The sequence below is a fragment of the Cetorhinus maximus genome, unplaced genomic scaffold (genome assembly GCF_964194155.1).
Source record: "Cetorhinus maximus unplaced genomic scaffold, sCetMax3.hap1.1 HAP1_SCAFFOLD_1468, whole genome shotgun sequence".
Lineage (NCBI taxonomy): Eukaryota > Metazoa > Chordata > Chondrichthyes > Lamniformes > Cetorhinidae > Cetorhinus > Cetorhinus maximus.
Window position 1 is genome coordinate 26,562 of NW_027597409.1, and position 17,951 is coordinate 44,512.

The 17,951-nt window shown below is 42.8% G+C and overlaps 1 protein-coding gene across 2 annotated transcripts in view; it reads left to right on the forward strand.

Moving 5' to 3' along the window:
• Positions 1-17,700, forward strand: part of LOC144676262 (syntaxin-6-like) — a 40,263-nt gene extending 22,563 nt beyond the window's left edge. For both annotated transcript variants that reach the window (XR_013575285.1, XM_078536742.1), the window contains one exon: positions 13,721-17,700. Coding sequence is in view for 1 of the 2 variants with exons in the window: in XM_078536742.1 (XP_078392868.1) it covers positions 13,721-13,797 (77 nt within the window). In the remaining variant the exon portion in view is untranslated. The remainder of the gene's footprint in view (positions 1-13,720) is intronic.
• Positions 17,701-17,951: the final 251 nt, after the last annotated feature.

Below are 17,951 nucleotides of genomic sequence, written 5' to 3' on the forward strand. Positions count from 1 at the left end.
AGGGCAATTAGGGATGGGCAATAAATGCTGGCCTAGTCAGCGACATCCACATCCCATGAATGAATAAAAATGATTATAATGGAGAACAAGGAAATGACAGAGCAATTAAACAACTACTTTAGTTCTGTCTTCATGGAGGAAGACACAAATAACTTCCCAGAAATACTAGGGAACCAAGGGTCTAGTTAGAAGGAAGAATTGAAGGTAATTAGTATTACAAAAAGAATAGTGCTGGAGAATTTAATGGGACTGAAAATGATAAATCCCCAGGGCCTGATAGTCTACACCCCAGTGTGCTAAAGGAGGTGGCCATGGAAATAGTGGATGCATTGGTAGTCATCTTCCAAAATTCTGTAGATTCTGGAACAGTCCCAGCAAATGTAATTTAACAAAGGAGGGATAGAGAAAACAGGGAATTACAGACCGGTTAGCCTAGCATCAGTGGTAGAGAAAATGTTAGAGTCTATGACAAAATATGTGAAAACAGGACACATAGATAAAATCAATGGTATTACACAAAGTCAGCATGGATTTATGAAAGGGAAATCATGTTTGACAAACCTACTGGAGTATTTTGAGGATGTAACTAGCAGCATAGGTAAGGGAGAACCAGTGGATGTCGTGTATTTGGATTTTCAAAAACCTTTTGATAAAGTTCTGCCTAAGAGGTTAGTGCTGTTATGACCACAGCCAGCGTTAATTGCTGCGCAAACCAAATCCCAGAGGGAAACTTGGCTTACCCTTTTTTTTTGTATTCTGAAAACGATGAACATGATGTACAGATCTCAGCAGTAAGAGGTCCAGTAACACTTTTCGGATTTTTAAATATTAAAAGTAAAAGTTTTATTAAGAAAAATAAAAGAAAATTTAAGCACACAAGATTACAGTGACACAATTAAAGTTAGTCTTACAAAACATTCCCCAAAACACACTACTTGGTCAAACCCACAAGTAAACACCTTCCAGGCAACACTCACTTATAGATGTTTAACTATGAAATCCTGTAATATTATCCAAGGCAAATTGCTGTAGCTTTAATAAAAGCATACCACATGACCTCTACCCTCTTCCACTCTGCAGTGGAATCCACTTCAGAATAAAACTGTTTGTTGCAGCCCAAGACTTTTCTGGCTTGACTGGGTGGTTGATTCAAACTGCATCCTCTCCCAACCCAGAGCTCCAGCTATAGCTCAACAGCTCCAGCTACCTCTCCATCCTAAGCTCTCCACAGTAACTCTGAAATACGTTTTTCCCCCATTATCTCCGTTTCAATTGTTCTTATACCTCTTTGAGACTCTCATCCTTCCAAATATAAAATCTTTCATATCTCTATCTTGTCTTTGCTTTCGGGTCAATAAAATATAATGTCCTCACTACTAATTACCTTTGGAACTCCTGCAAGTTGCAGAGACATGTTACTTGTTACTTCTGACTCCCCTTTGATATTCAAACAAACTCTCAACTTATCTAAAAATGCAAATGTTAGATCTAACCTATTTACTTGTACCTCAAACTTAACACCTTTATCCTTTTCATGTTTCAAACACCTCAGAAACTTGACTCCTATCAATCTCTTGCTCAGCTTAATTAAATCATTCACATGCACACAGACACCCAGCCTTCTTTACAGAATAACACAATATTCCCCAAAAATATTTAAATAAATAACATCCATTCTCTCACAAGTGTGCAAAGTTAAAGCACATGGGATTGGGGGGTATTATATTGGCAAGGATTGAAAATTGGTTAACAGACATGAAAGAGAGAGGAGGAATAAATGGGCCTTTTTTGGAGTGGCAGGTAATGACTAGTGGAGTACCACAAGGATCAGTGCTTAGGCCCCAGCTATTCACAATATATATCAAAGGTTTGGATGAGGGAAGCAAATGTAATAATTCCAAATTTGCTGTCGATACAAAACTAGGTGGGAATGTGAGTGGTGAGGAGGATGTTAAGAGGCTTCAGGGTGATTTAGACAAGTTGAATGAGTGGGCAAATACATGGCAGATGCAGTATAACGTGGATAAGTGAAGTTATCTACTTCAGCGGGAAAAACAGAATGGCAGAGTATTATTTAAACGGTGATAGATTGAGAAATGTTGATGTACAAAGGGACCTAGGTGTCCTTGTACACCAACCACTGAAAGCAAGCATGCAGGTGCAGCAAACAGTTAAGGAAGCAAATGGTATGTTGGCCTTCATTGCGAGAGGATTTGAGTACAGGAGCAAGGATGTCTTACTGCAGCTGTACAGGGTCTTGGTGAGACCACACCTGGAGTATCGTGTGGAGTTTTGGTCTCCTTTCCTAAGAAAGGATATACTTGCCATAGAGGGAGTGCAACGAATGTTCACCAGACTGATTCCTGGGTTGGTAGGATTGTTGTATGAGGAGGGATTGGGCCAACTAGGCCTGTACTCACTGGAGTTTAGAAGAATGAGAGGGTAACCCATTGAAACGTATAAAATTCTGACAGGGTTGGACAGACTGGATGCAGAGAGGATGTTTCCCCTGGCTGGGGGGCCGGGGGGGGTCTAGAATAAGGGGTCACAATCTCAGGATACGAGGTAGGCCATTTAGGACTGAGATGGAGCAGAAATTTTCTTCACTCAGAGGGCGGTGAACTTGTGGAATTCTCTACCACAGGAGGCAGTGGAGGCCAAGTCACTGAATATATTTAAGGAAATAGATGGATTTCTAAACTCTAAAGGCATTAAGGGGTATGGGGAGAGAGCAGGACTATGGCGTTGAGATAGAGGATCAGATTGAATGCCCGAGCAGGCTTGAAGGACGAAAGACCTATTCCTGCTCCTATTTTCTATGTTTCTAATATTACATTTGGTGCCCACATTCAGATCATTGATATATATTGTGAACAGCTGGGGCCCAAGAACTGATCCTTGCGGTGCTCCACTAGTCACAGCCTGCTAACGCGAGAATGACCTGTTTATCCCTACTCTTTTGTTTTGTCTGTTAACCGATCCTTTAATCCATGCCAATATATTACCTCCTATCCCATGTGCTTTAATTTTGTTACTGATGTAAGGTTAACAGGTCTGTAGTTCCCTGTTTTCTCTTTCCCTCCCTTCTTAATTAGTGAGGTGACATTTGCTACCTTCCAATCTGCAGGAGCAGTTCCAGAATTGATAGAATTTTGAAAGTTGATCACCCCTGCATCCATTATCTCCATAGCTACCTCTTTTAACACTCTGGGATGTAGGCTATCGGGCCCTAGGGATTTATCAACCTTCAGTCCCATTAATTTTTCCAATACAACCTTCTTACTAATACTAATTTGCTTCAATTCCTCATTTTCCGTAGTCCCTTGGATCACTAACTCTGGGAGATTTCTTGTATCTTCCTCGGTGAAGACAGACACAAAGTAACAATTTAGCTTCTCTGCCATTTCTCTATTGCCCATTATAAATTCTCCCCACTGTCTATAATGGACCCACATTTGTCTTAGCCAAACACTTCCTTTTTACATACCTAAAAAACAGACTGTAAAAGTTTCCAATGTTCTTTGTTAGTTTACATTCATATTCTATTCTCCCTTTATCAGTTTCTTGGTCCTCCTTTGCTGTATTCTGAAATGCTCCCAATCCTCAGGTTTACTGCTAGTTCTGGCAACTTTATAGGCCTTTTCTTTTAATCTTATACAATCCTTAACCTCCTTTGTTAGCCATGGTTGATTGACTTTTTTGGGGTTTTTGTGCCTTGAAAGAATGTACAGTTGCTATAAACTATGTGATAATTCTTTAAAGACTATCCATTGCCTATGTATCATCATACCTTTTAATGTATTTTCCCAATCCACCTCAGCCAATTTTCCCCTCATACCTTCATAATTTCCTTTGTTCAAATTTAACACCCTGGCTTTAGATTGAACTACCCTACCGTCAAAAATAATGTAAAATTCTGTCATGTTATGGTCACTCATCCCTAAAGGTTCTTTCACAACAAGATTATTAATTAGCCCTTTCTCATTACATAATATTAGATCTAAAATAGCCTGTTCTCTAGTCGGTTCCTCAACATACTACTCAAGAAAACCATCCTTGACATACTCCAGAAACTCGTCGTCCACAGTGTCAGTGCTCATTAGATTTACCCAGTCTATGTGCAGATTGAAGTCATCCATGATTACTGTATTATCCATGCTACTTGCTTCTTTAAGCTCCTGATTAATACCATGCCCTACACTACCACTTCTGTTTGGTGGCCTATAAACATCTCATACCAATGTTTTCTGTCCCTTGCTATTTCTTAGCTCCTCCCAAACAGATTGCACATTTTGTCCTTCCGATCTGAGATCCTCCCTTACTAACACCTGATCCTATCCCATATTATCAGTTGAACACCACCTCCTTTTCCTTTTTCCCTGTCCTCCCTAAATTTCGGATATCCTTAAATATTCAGTTCCCAGTCTTGGTCACCCTGTAGCCACGTTTCTGTAATGGCAATTAGATTATACCCATTTACCTCTGTTTGTACTTTTAAATCACCTACCTTGTTGCGAATGCTGCGTGCATTCAGGTAGAGCGCCTTTAACTTTGTCTTTTTGACATTATTCCACAGTCTAAGCCTAGTTGATGCTCGTCTTTGTTCCGCCAGCCTTAAATTGCACTTGCTACTTTTTTACTTCCTGTTACCAGCTTTATTGCCTTTCAATTTGAGCTACCCCTCAGGTTCTTGACCCCTGACAAGCTAGTTTAAACCCTCCCCAGCAGCACTACCAAATCTCTGCGAGGATATTAATCCTGGCCCTGTTAAGGTATAACCCGTCCATCTTGTACAGGCTCACTAGCATCTGGCACTGGGAGTAATGCTGAGATTACTGCTTTTTAATTTCCCTCATAACTCCCTAAAATCTGCTTTCAGAACCTCATCCCTCCTCCTACCTATGTAATTGGTATCAATGTGGGCCACGACAGAGGAGAAGAGTTACCGGGACGTTTCTTTCCGGGAGACAGTCACATCCTCTAGGTTAAATAAAAATTTAGAGTTTGTTGATGGTCAAGGGCAAGAGATGTGATTGCAAGTCAGGCAGGTATAGAGATCCACAATGTAGTGATGTAGGAGCCTCAGTGGCTTCATCCAAAAGGTACCTCAAGCGTAATAATCTGTGGATTAATATCGGCTCCACACAAATTGGCATAGGGTAAGCAGATTAGGGAATTAAACATGTGGCTGAAAGAGTGCTGTGGGGAGAAGGAGTTTTAATTCATGGGGCACTGACATATATGGGAAAGAGGGATGGGCTCCATTTAAGATGAGCTGGGATCAATGTTCTGACACATCATATAACTTGGTTGTGGATAGGGCTTTAGATTAAAAGTAGGGGTGGGTTGAGAGCAATGAGGGGAGGGAAGATTTAGAAATTTAAAGAGTAAAGTTGAGGCAATAGAGCAATGTAGTGATTTTGGTGAAGATAAGGAGAATGTGACAGGAAGGGACAGAGTGTCTAACAGTAATATTGTGTCAGTGAATAAGGTCCATGTGGTGGTTATAAGAGTGGTGGTTATAAAATAAAATTAAAAGCTCTTTACAAATGCACTGTGCATTCAGTTAATAAGTTAGAAGAACTACCAGCACAAATAAAGATAAATGGGTTTGAATTAATTGCCATTGCAGAGACATTGTTACAAAGTGACCATGTTGGGAAGTAATCAGTCCAGGGCAGCTATTTCAAAAAGATAGAATGGGAAAGGAGGAGGAGTCGCCCTGATAGTAAATGATAACATAAGGACAGTGATAAAGGATCTTGACTCAGAAGGGCAGGAAGTAGACTCAGTATGGGTGGAGATTAGGAATAATAAGGGTCAAAGAACCCTGGTGAGTAGTTTATCATTGAAAATTTACCGCACAGAAAGAAATTATTTGGCCCATTGTGAATGTGCTGGTAGTTATACTGTTGGCTGGAATATTAAGCAAGAAATAATAGGAGCTTGTAACAAAGGCAATGTAATAATCACAGGGGGATTTAATCTTCATATAGACTGTACAAATCAAATTAGCAAAGATAGTTTGAAAGATGAGTTTGTAGAATGCTTTTGCAACAGCTTCCTGGAAAAACTAGGGATAAAGCTATTTTAAATCTAATATTGTGTGATGAGGCAGGGTTGATCCTCAGTACAGTAAAAGAGCATCTAAGGAAAAGGTGATCATGCTACAAATGAATTAATTGCATTCCATATTAAGTTTGAGAGCAACATACTCAAGTCCAAAACAAGAACCTTAAGCTTAAACATAGCCAATTGTATAGATATGAAGGAAGGCTGGCTAAGGATAATTGGGTAAATAGAACCAGTGTATGGTGATAAACAGACGGTGGGAAACATTTAGTGGAATTATTCAAAACGTTCAACAAAAATACATTTATTAAAAAACAAAAACTCAGCAAGAAAGATCGATCTTTAGGAAGTTAAAGATAGTAATAGATTTAAAAAAGAGATTTATAATATTGCAAGAAATAGTAGCAAGTCTGAGGATTTGGAATGTTCTAGAAACCAGCAAAAGGCAACCAAAAAGATGATTAAAAAAGGAAAAATATAGAATATGAGAGTAAACCCAGCCAGGAATATAAAAACAGATTGCAAGAGCCTTTGCAGGTTTATAAAAAGGGAGAGTAGCTAAAGTAAACTTTGGTCCCTTAGAGACAGAGACAGGAAATATTATGGGGAATGAGGAAATGGCCGAGATGCTGAACAAATATTTTGTCTATAGAAGACACAAATTACATAACAGAAATAGATGGTAACCTAGGAGCTAATAAGAATGAAAAGACAAGAAAGAATTGCATTTACGTAGCAATTTTCACAACCACCGGATGTCTCAAAGTTCTTCACAGTCAATGAAGTACTTTTTTCAAAGTGTAATCACTGTTACAATGTAGGAACCATGGCAGCTCATGTGCACCCAGCAAACTCCGACAAACAACAATGTGATAATGACCAGATAATCTGTTTTTGTGATGTTGATTGATGGGCACATATTGGCCAGGGCATTGTGCATAATTCCCCTGCTCGTAACGTCATGGGATTTCTTGCATCGACCTGAGAAGGCAGTTGGGGACTCAGTTTAACATCTCATCCGAAAGATGGCACCTCCAATGAACGCTAACGGTGTGCTGCACAGTTGGAGCATCAGCTTTAATTTTTTTACTCAAGTCCTGGAGTGGAACTTGAACATGGAGCCTTGTAACTTAGAGGCGAGAGTGTTGCCAACTGAGTCACAGCTGACATTGAGGATTGGTTCAAGTGAGGAACTTAATTAATGTCAGCAGAGAAAAAGTATTGAAGACACTTAAGGGACTAAAAATTGACAAATCCCCAGGACCTAATGGCCTATATCCAAGGGTTCTAAAAGAGAGAGCTGCAGAGATAGTGGATGCACTAGTTATGATTTTCCAAAATTCCCAAGATTCTACGACAGTCCCAGGAGTTTGGAAGTTAATAAATATAACATCGCTATTCAAGAAATGAGGGAGGGAGAAAGCAGAGAACGACAGACCAGTTATCCTGATGTCAGTCATCGGAAAAATGCTGGAATCTATTATGAAGGAAGTCGTAACAATGGACTTGGAACATCATAGTATGATCATACAGAATCAACGTGGTTTTACAAAAGTGAAATTGTGTTTGACAAATTTATTAGGGTTTTTTGAGGATGTAACCAGTAGGGTAGATAAAGGGGAACCGGTAGATGTGGTATACCTGGATTTCCAAAAGGCCACACAAAAGATCAATATGCAAGATAAGGGCTCATGGAGTTGTGGAGTTGTGTAATATATTAGCATAGATGAAGGATTTGTTAACAGAAAGGAAGGAAAGAGTAGGGAGAAACGGGGCCTTTTCAAATTGGCAGACTTGGAGTGACGCAAGGATCAGTGCTTGGCCTCAGCCATTTAAATATAAATGACTGGGACAAAGACACAGAGAGTAATGTATCCAAGTTTACTATTGATAAGGCATGCTGGTGCTAACCTGAGTGTGTGCTAAGTCACACAATACTCGGGTTCTTTGAGGCTCAACACTCAGAAAGTAAGCAAGTGGTTAAGCTAGTCCATAAATAAGTATTAGGATAAAAACAGAAAAATCTGAACAGGTCAGAAAGACATCATCTGTGGAGAAAGAAGTGGAGTTAACATTTCAGGTGGATGACCTCATGTTAGAACTGTAAGAATCTGGAGATTTAACAGCTTATACGCAAGAGTCCAGGTGGAGGGGAAGGAGAGGAAAGAGCAAAAAAGAAGGGGTAATGGGGTTGGAGGCAGGAGTATTTAAATGACAAAAAGGATAATGGTGCAAGATGAGATGGCAGTGGGACATGTAAAGAAACAAGAGATGGGTCTAACAAGGTGTAAATAACAACAGCAAAAACATCAGCTATCTGGAAAACTGGGAGCAGTGGTTATGATTTGAAGTTTTTGAAATCATTGCCAAAGTAGCACTGAATCAAAAGGGAAAGTCCTGTTTCTCAAGCCTCTGTTAAGGTTTGTTGGAATAGTGTAGCAGGCCAAGGACAATGAGAAGAGCACAATTGCCATTTTAAATTTCTATCCAACTGCTACTCTGATCTCTGTCTTCAGTGAGGTAAGGAATAATTGCTGGCCTCTCTGGCCTTCAGGAGAGGAAGGAAGCAGCTTGGAATGGAGAAATGAAATCCAGCTGGTTACTACTGAGAAAGAAACAGCAGTGCCCTTCAATTAAAACTACTACTTAAACCAGTAACATAAACAGTGTTTAGTATCAGTTATGCCAACAAACTGCTGTATTTAAACTCACTAAATGGGGAAAAAAGGAAATTGGTTTGTTTGGTGTGAGAAGTTGATGTCAGTGAGATTGTGAAACATTTGACAGTCAATGTGGTTTCGGTGTTCATCAGGTCTGGCTCGGACTTCTGATAGTGGGGATTTGCTACACAGTATCTGCTCAGACACCAGGAATGTGTAGGCAGCTGGTTAGAAATCCCCTAATATGGTGCTGGTTTTGATTCAGAGAACTGAACCACAGCCGGCAGGAAGTTGTGGAATGGAACAGGAAATGTGAAGGGGGAACTTTCCAGGAAGTGACACCGTGGTGTATGTGGTTCGTTTTCAGCTTAGTCGTTGACTCATAGTTAAGTCTCTGTCTGAGAAACTTAAAGCAAGTGGTGGTGTAATTGCAAACTACCAACTGACAGTATCAGCATAGGCTCTGCTGCTATGACAAAAATTGATCAAGATGTAGGATTAGGTTACTCTTATTTTCTTTTTTTTTGCTGCAACAATGGGTCTAAAAGGCAGCATGTGATGTAACATTGCGTGGTTGAGTGCTCATTGGGAATGGCCAGCTGGGGGTTCTGTTCCTGATCGTTGGAGAGTCCTGCTGGACTCTTCGTATGAGAAAAAGTGCTGCTTTGTCTCCACCTTGGTCGCATTGCCTGCTGTCAGCTAGCTATGCGGTTACTGTGTGAAGAATAGTGATTTCTGCAAAGCAATGATGGACCGCTGGCATCAATGAAACTGTTACACCTCAGTGGACGCAGGGAGGGAAGTAAACTTGGGGCAGTGAAGATTCGGTGGCACCGGCAGAAATATTCCCCGGAAAGGAATGTGCACCTTCGAGGGAAAGCAAATAAAATTAGGGGAAAAAATATGAATCCCATAGTGCTAGTATCACTGAGCCTGTGTTTGTAATCTCAATATAAGCACTATATTGAGGGACCAGCCTGTGTTTATATTCTCAGTATAAACAATATATTGAGGGCCCAGCCTGTGTTTGTATTCTCAGTATAAACACTATATCGAGGGTCCAGCCTGTGTTTGTATTCTCAGTATAAACACTATATCGAGGGTCCAGCCTGTGTTTGTATTCTCAGTAGAAACACTATATCGAGGGTCCAGCCTGTGTTTGTATTCTCAGTAGAAACACTATATCGAGGGTCCAGCCTGTGTTTGTATTCTCAGTATAAACACTATATTGAGGGTCCAGCCTGTGTTTGTATTCTCAGTATAAACATTGGGCAGAAATTTTCTGTCAGCGAGCTGGGTATGGCGCCCGCTCGCCGACGTGAAAGTGAAGCAGGATGACATCGCGAGGAACCCCCGACATCATCCCGCCCCATTTAAATATTCAGGAAGACAGGCGGATAGCGCGATCAGCTGTGCGCCCGCCGACCTGGAAATGGCCAATTGAGGCCATTGACTGGATCATTAAGCCAATTAAAGGCCCTGCCCGTCCAACCTTAAGGCTGGCGGGCAGGCCAGGAGCCCCAGCGGGCTTCTGAAAAAATTTGAAACCTCATCCACTCGCGGGATGAGGTTTCATGTCTGTTTTAAAAAATTTAATAAAGTTTTAGTGATATTTATTAACATGTCCCATCTCGTGTTGCATTGTCACATGAGGGGGACATGTTAATAATTCTTTTATTATTCTATTTTTGAAGTTTGAAACACTATCAGTGATCTCCCTGAGGCAGCACTTAGTCTCAGGGAGATGTGCGCTCTTCCGTGCTCATGCGTGAAGGAGAGCACTCAGACAGTTGGGAAATTCCACCCCACCCCCGCACAGGAAGCGCATAGTGTTTCCCGTCAGGCAGCCCTTGGTGGGCCTTAATTGGCCTGCCCATTCAAAATGGCGGCGGAGCCCGGTTCGGCGGCTGCGATCGACTGCCCGCCCGCTGCTGAGCTGGTGGGGCCAGACCGCCCATCAAGGGCAAAATTCTGCCCATTGTGTTGAGGGTCCAGCCTGTGTTTGTATTCTCAGTATAAACACTATATTGAGGGCCCAGCCCTGTGTTTGTATTCTCAGTATAAAGACTATATTGAGGGACCAGCCCTATGTTTGTATTCTCAGTATAAACAATATATCGAGCGTCCAGCCTGTGTTTGTATTCTCAGTATAAACACTATATCGAGCGTCCAGCCTGTGTTTGTATTCTCAGTATAAACACTATATTGAGGGCCCAGCCCTGTGTTTGTATTCTCAGTATAAAGACTATATTGAGGGACCAGCCTGTGTTTTTATTCTCAGTATAAACACTGTATCGAGGGTCCAGCCTGTGTTTGTATTCTCAGTATAAACACTGTGTTGAGGGCCCAGCCTGTATTTGTATTCTCAGTATAAACACTGTTTTGAGGGCCAAGCCTGTGTTTGTAGTCTCAGTACAAACACTATATTGAGGGTCTATCCTGCGTTTGTATTCTCAGTATAAACACTGTGTTGAGGGTCCAGCCTGTGTTTGTATTCTCAGTAGGAACACTATATTGAGTGCCCAGCCCTGTGTTTTTATTCTCAGTATAAACATTGTGTTGCGGGACCAGCCTGTGTTTGTACTCTCAGTATAAACACTGTGTTGAGAGTCTATCCTGTGTTTATATTCTCAGTATAAACACTGTGTTGAGGGCCCAGCCCTGTGTTTGTATTCTCAGTATAAACACTATCGTGTGGTCCCAGCCTGTGTTTGTATTCTCAGTATAAACATACATATTGAGGGTCCAGCCTGTGTTTGTATTCTCAGTGTAAACACTATCGTGTGGTCCCAGCCTGTGTTTGTACTCTCTGTATAATCACTGTATTGAGGGCCCAGCCTGTGTTTGTACTCTCAGTATAAACACTATATTGTGGGTCCGGCCTATGATTTATTCTCTATTGGAGCTCTCTTGGTGTCTGTTATATCGTGATGGCTGATAGTTTTGCTCTTCAGCTGGCTAATGGTATCCGTAAGTAAGGGTTGGGAAGATCGGATTGTTGAAGAGAATATGTATCATGACATAATATTTTATTGCATTGAAGCCATAAGAAACGTAATTAAGAACTGGCAGCAGTTTAGTTTTCATGTTGAAACTTTTAAGATGAATTTTTGGCTTGAGGTTGGATGAACGGTATGGTGCTGACTGTTATTGTTCACCTTTTTTCCAATGTTTATCCCCAAGGCAACTTGGTCACATTATCATTTGCTCCCAGGTATGTCCATTGGCAGGTTAGTTAACTGTGGAAGGCTCTGCAGCCTCGCCCAATTCAGTCTTCAGACACTCCAGAGAAACCTAGTTCTTTAAAGGGACCATCACCCCAACATAAGATATAGCTCCCCCCTCCCCCCTGAAAAGCATATGGGTCACCACACAAGCATCACTGGTATTATATTCACCCCGTCCTGAAGTGTCGTGAAGACACTGACTCATGCTGGGGTAGACATCCATTGGCATCAGGGAATCTTGGGTCTTCTGCCAAAGTGACGAACATAAACATAGAGTACCTGCAGCTTATTCCCCCATGGAAGCCTACGTAGCCAAGCCTGGTTCTCTCCTCCCCGACTCTTGTGCCCTTTACAGCTGGAACTGTTGGATAGCAGTTAAGCTGCAGCAGCCCAACACATTTTAAAATTCTTTTCATCTTCCTCTCTAGCGCAAGTATGTCTGCAGAGGTTACAAGTAACACCCCTGTCTATACTACAATGGAGATCAGCTCTCTCTGCACTTGAAGTAACTGTGGGAGCCTAACTATATTTGTGTGTCTGTCTGTCCATCTGTCCAGGCTCTCACATGAAGGATCACCATTTTGTAAGGTAGCAGAGGGTGGCTAAAGCCTGTGGAACTATCTGCCTGTAGGAGGCATTACCTTGAGGTCAGAAATAAAGATGAATAGTGACTGTGTTGAATAGTACACTGTATCACAGGTTGGAGGAAGAAAGCAACTACCTATGCATAGGAGGTTTCCCCTCCCAACCTTGCTTTGTGATAGCAGATGCCTGGATGGAGAAATACCTTTGAGGGGAGCAGCTTTCTCATGCCGATTTTAGTCAATGTGGTGGCGCAGATCCTCATTATTGCCCAATGTGTACAGTGCTTGCTTCATTTGCTTTTTTTTTGTTTTTTTCGATTTATTTTTATTGCTCACTCTGTCACGCCAAGGCCTGAGTTTTTCGTTCGTCGGGTCCACACAATCCTGGGTGGGGGGCGGTTCCAGGAGCAGACGGAAAACAGGCCCCCAGCTGCAATCAGCCTCCGACAGCGATTTCACACTGGCTGGCCAATTAACGGTCAGCCAGCGTAAACCACGCGCTGAGAGGGGCTCAGCACTGCCGGTGGGGGCGTGAAGAGGGCCGGGCGCTGACGTCACTGCGGGTGCTGCTGAGCGCTTTCCACTGAGCTCCCTGCAGGCAGACAGCTGCATCGGGGAGCTACAGACCTCCACAGAATAAACAAAATAACAAAAATGCTGCATAATCAAGCATCTGAAAGCCTACCTCATTTAAAAAAAAAAGCCCCCAGATATCTCTTTTTATTTTGTTTCCCCACGGAGATTTCATCCCGCCCTGGATCGAGGTTTGAGCAAAAACGTAAAGGCCAATTGGCCCCGTCCGCTAACCGTAAAAGTGGACAGGCCACAAAAAATCGCTTTCAGTTGCCTCCTTAATGGGCTTATTGCCCGCTTAATTGTCGGCGGGTGTGCTTCCGACTGGTGTATGTGTGCGCGCCGAGCAAGATATCACATGAGTGCGCGATGCTGTTGGGACTTTCCCGACGTCACCTCGCACTATTTCACAGCCGGACAGGTCGGGCACCCGCCTGCCTGTGGAACGTGAAATTCTGGCCCAAGTGTTAGCTTATGTCTGATGTGATCTTTGACACAGTCAAAACACGGTCCAGCTCCCTTTTGAAGGCCTGCAGAGGGGTTGTGAAGAAAATTAATAATGCCGCCTTTATTTTTTTAAATTGCATTTCCTTTCCTCCCTCAGATCGGCGGCAGTGGTGTGGAATCGTCATTTTACTTATCATCCTGATCGTGGTGCTGATATTATTCTTCACGATCTAAATCAGTAGAGTCGGACTTGAACTGTTTGCCTCAGAGAGAGAGAGAGAGAGAGGAAGAATGGAGGAGGTGACGGAGAGAGGATCAACAAATGACAGCCTTCCATTCTGTAGTGCATGCTTCCCATGGGTCGGTCAGTCAGTCAGCCAGGCCAGGCCATGGGTTTCCTGTCACTGTGTGTGAAGCGTTTCTCCAGCGAATGTGTCCATCCTCCTGTCTCTGGCCATTGGATTTTCCAACTGCAGAATTACCACAGAACGTCTTTTGTTTTATTTCAAATTTTTCATTCACAGAAATGAGGAAAGGTTAAGGCATGGTCTCACGCACACACGCATACACATGTGGTCACGCCCCACAAGGTTGGGGAACGTACAGCTTTTCTTGAACTTGAAGAAGAGGGTTTTTATCTTTTTAATAGTTCATATTTTCTTTTGTACGTCACCCCTGGTGGAGCGGCCGGGTAAAGGAAATTGCCTGGTAGGCTGCCAGGCTGTGCAGATCAAAAGGCATCCCAGCTTTGATCCTGATCTTCCCCGAGTCAGCTGATCTCGATCAGGGGAAAAATGGAGACCGGGCTCCTGCTCCCTATCTTGCTGGAGCATCTGAAGACTGAATTGGGCTATGCTGCGAAGCCTTCCATAGTTAGCTAACCTGCCAATTTTCACACCTGGCAAGGTGTTGAGGGCTTTCGTAGAACAATAACTCACCCCATCTATCACCTTCAACATTGTGTGTGAGGGGTGGAGTGAACCTATAATTGGATTTGGACTGGCCTGCATTCCAACAAGCTCAGGGGTGAATCAGTGCATGGCAATGCCCAGTTTATTGAGAGAGTGTGCATTTCTTGCAAACCCCTGACATCAACCTCTCCCCTTGGGAAGTAAACCCACTGCAAATTATCCTCCAGCTCCTAGTTTCCAAATTATTACATACTTTAAAAAAGGGGCATTTCAGATCAACCTCCTGGAGCCCTGAAGCAGTGAAATAGATGATTCGCTGTTGTAGCTCACTGATAGCCTTTAAGGACTGTGCCCCTGACCTTTATTGTACAACCCATTAATGTTTGAATTCATGCAATCAGCAGTGAGTGTTTGGCTGTTTCTGGCTGCATAGCTGATAAGCTAGCACCAATTTTCATGCTTTCAACCTTGGCTAGCCCATTGTTCTCACGAGGCGCAGGCTGAATGGGGAACGAGCAGCAACAGCAGAAAACTGTGGAGCCAACTCGGGGCCCCTTGGCATAACTGACATTTAGGAGTCCACTCGAAACACATTCTGACCTCGGGTCTCCTGTACATTTTGAAAGGTCGTCACATGCAGAGCGTGCCTTTCTTCACCTGCATTGGCATGAGTTGATCTTAGTCAAATACACATCCCCACACACACACACACACCTCTTCCCACCCCCCCCCCCCCCCCCCCCACCACCACCTCACCTTGTCGTCGTCCCCCCGCAGCTAAAGATCCGCTAAGTTCTCATGTGGCACAATCCTTTACAAACAGGTGAGATGAGCGAGTAATAGTATTGTGGGGGGAGTGCAGGTGGAATATTCTGTGTCGTGTCATTTCAAGTAACAACTTGAGTAGAGCTTTGATCTTCAAATGCCTACTCCTCCCCATTCTCAACCAACTTTCTTTATAATTGTTCTCCCTCTCTGCTTGCTCCCAAACCTCCTGTTCCTCCCAAGTAAAGTTTGGCCATGACCCTTTCTGATGCGGTATTTGCCTTTAAAATCAGCTTCAGCCCTTCAAATTTCAAAGGGTATTGCAGAATATTTCCTAGAATAAACCTTTGCCATGTACACAAAACTCCAAACTGCAGTTGTCAAAATTAAGATGTCCTTGTGATTAGATTTTAGTCAAGTGTGTGTGTGTGTGTGTGGCCTGCACTTTGTACCTTTTGTTTTGCACTGTATTTTTCTGCTATTTTTGTACCCCTCTGTGGAGAACTAACAGCCAAAGTAATTCTACTGCCACTGAATGCCATTTGAAGAACTTTCTTTATCAGGGTGGACTTGTGCCTGTAGATCACATGGTTTCCTTCTTTTGTCACTTGCAGTCTGCACTAAAACTCTTCACTGGCACCCCCACTCCCAAACCCCAGTGGCTTCCAGTGTGTAACTGAATCCTACCGACTAGAATTGTTGCCAGGTTCACTCTCTGCTTTGTGCTTATCTCAGTGCAGCAACAGAGGTGCTGAGATTTACTTCTGTGTACTTTGACTTTGGGGGAAGAGAAGTGGTGGGGGGCGGGTACAGGAAGTCAACCTGATTGCCCGCTGCTGATCACCAGCCAGTGGTACCTGCCAACAGTGTGTCGGGATTTTGGGTGTGAGCAGGACCAGACTTGGCTCGGATGAATGCTTTCTGACACTCTGGGACAATAGGCATGGGCCTATCTGTCCCAGACATCCAGAACTGCGCTCAACATCTCCAGAGAAGAATGGTGATAATGGGATTGTTGCGGGGCTGCAGCAGTGGTGGGGGCATGAATTTGTTGGGGTGATAACTAATTTGGAAGCAATTAAGGTCTGATCTAATTGAGTTGTTTAAAATGATTAGAAGAGGTGATAGAGCAGATCAAGAAAATCTTCTGGTGCAAGAGTACAGAACAGGGTGTGGTGCGGGGTCACAACCTTAAAATTAGAGCTACTCTGTTTCACGGTGAAATTAGAAGCACCTTCTTCACACACAGTAGTGGAAATCTGAAATCCTCAACAGTGTTTTGGGAATCAATTTAAAATTGATAGGTTTTTTGTTAAGGGTATTAAGGGTTACGGAACCAAGGTGGGTAGATGGAGTTAAGATTGGGATCAGCCATGATCTAATTTAATGCTGGAACTGGCTTAAAGGAGCTGAAAGATCAACTCTTATTCTTGCTATTGTTTTCTTTTTACCAGAAGAATTGTTAACTTTTCCAATACAGTATTAGCAGGAGGTTCAGCTGTTTAATTTTTTTTTAAATGGTATTAGGGCTGTTGCAATAAATGGAAAGTTTAAATCATTCAGAGGTATTTTAATATGGTACAAAATCCAGTACCGATGTGATGATCCCAACACCTTTCGGTTAGACTGTAACTGGTGCTAGAGGATGTTTGGGCAGAGTCTTGCTGATAGTCCCATGAAGCTAAGTACTGACAAGCAATGCCTGCCATCCTACAATCCCTGCAGCTAGTTGGAGCTTTGATGGCTGGATTTTGGTGGGGAGGAGAATCAGCAGATTCTCTCAGACACTCCAAGCCACGTTGCAGACCTTTCGCCCAGGGTGTTCAGTGGGGTGGTGGAGGGTCGCAGACTCAAGAACACCCCCTGTCCTGAATATTTGTGGTTCTTAACCCTGATCAAAATCAATTGCTCTTTTTGGGAGGGTCTTTGTATTAACTATTCTCAAACAATTGCCCTCCATTCAGCCTTGACTAATTCCCACTTGCTGGCTTATTAATGCCATAGAGGTGCCAGCTGTGGCATAGTGGGCAGCAGCCTCTCTTTTGAGTCAGAATATCATTGGTTCAAGTCCCACACCAGGGTCTTGAACTCATAGTTTAGTCTGGCACTCCCGGCTAAGGGAGTGCTGCACTGTCAAAGTGCTGTCTTTTGGTTGAGGTCGTTACTGATCTCTGAGGAGCTCATAAAAGATCGCAAGGCGTTATTTTGAAGAGAAGGGGTGACCTGGACAATATTCATCCCTCAACCAACAACAATTTTTTTAAAAATAGGTTCTATGCTCATTAGCACATTGCTACGTTTGGGAGCTTGTTGTGCAAAATTACTTAATTGGCTGTTAAAGTGCTTTGGGATGTTCTTGAGATGGTGAAAGGCTCGATATAAATGCACAATTATAAGGTTATTTTGCATCTTCTGATTTCCATGTTCACAGTCTGGTGTGTAAATAAACAATGTACAGTTATACCTCTGCTTTTTATCCTGTTCATCAACACACTTGGAAAGGAAATTCTAGGGAGTGAGGGGCAGGGACAGTAAGATGCAGTGGGCATGATTCAGCACAGGATGACAACCTCACAGACTACTTGGGAAATGGGAAAAGGTGTCGCACGTGCAGCACCCCACTGGGAGTATAGCTCTTTGTAAAAGGAACTTTACTCTGTGCCTAACTTGATAACTGCAGGTGGCAGGGCCCCTCATTCTCAATTCCTGCAC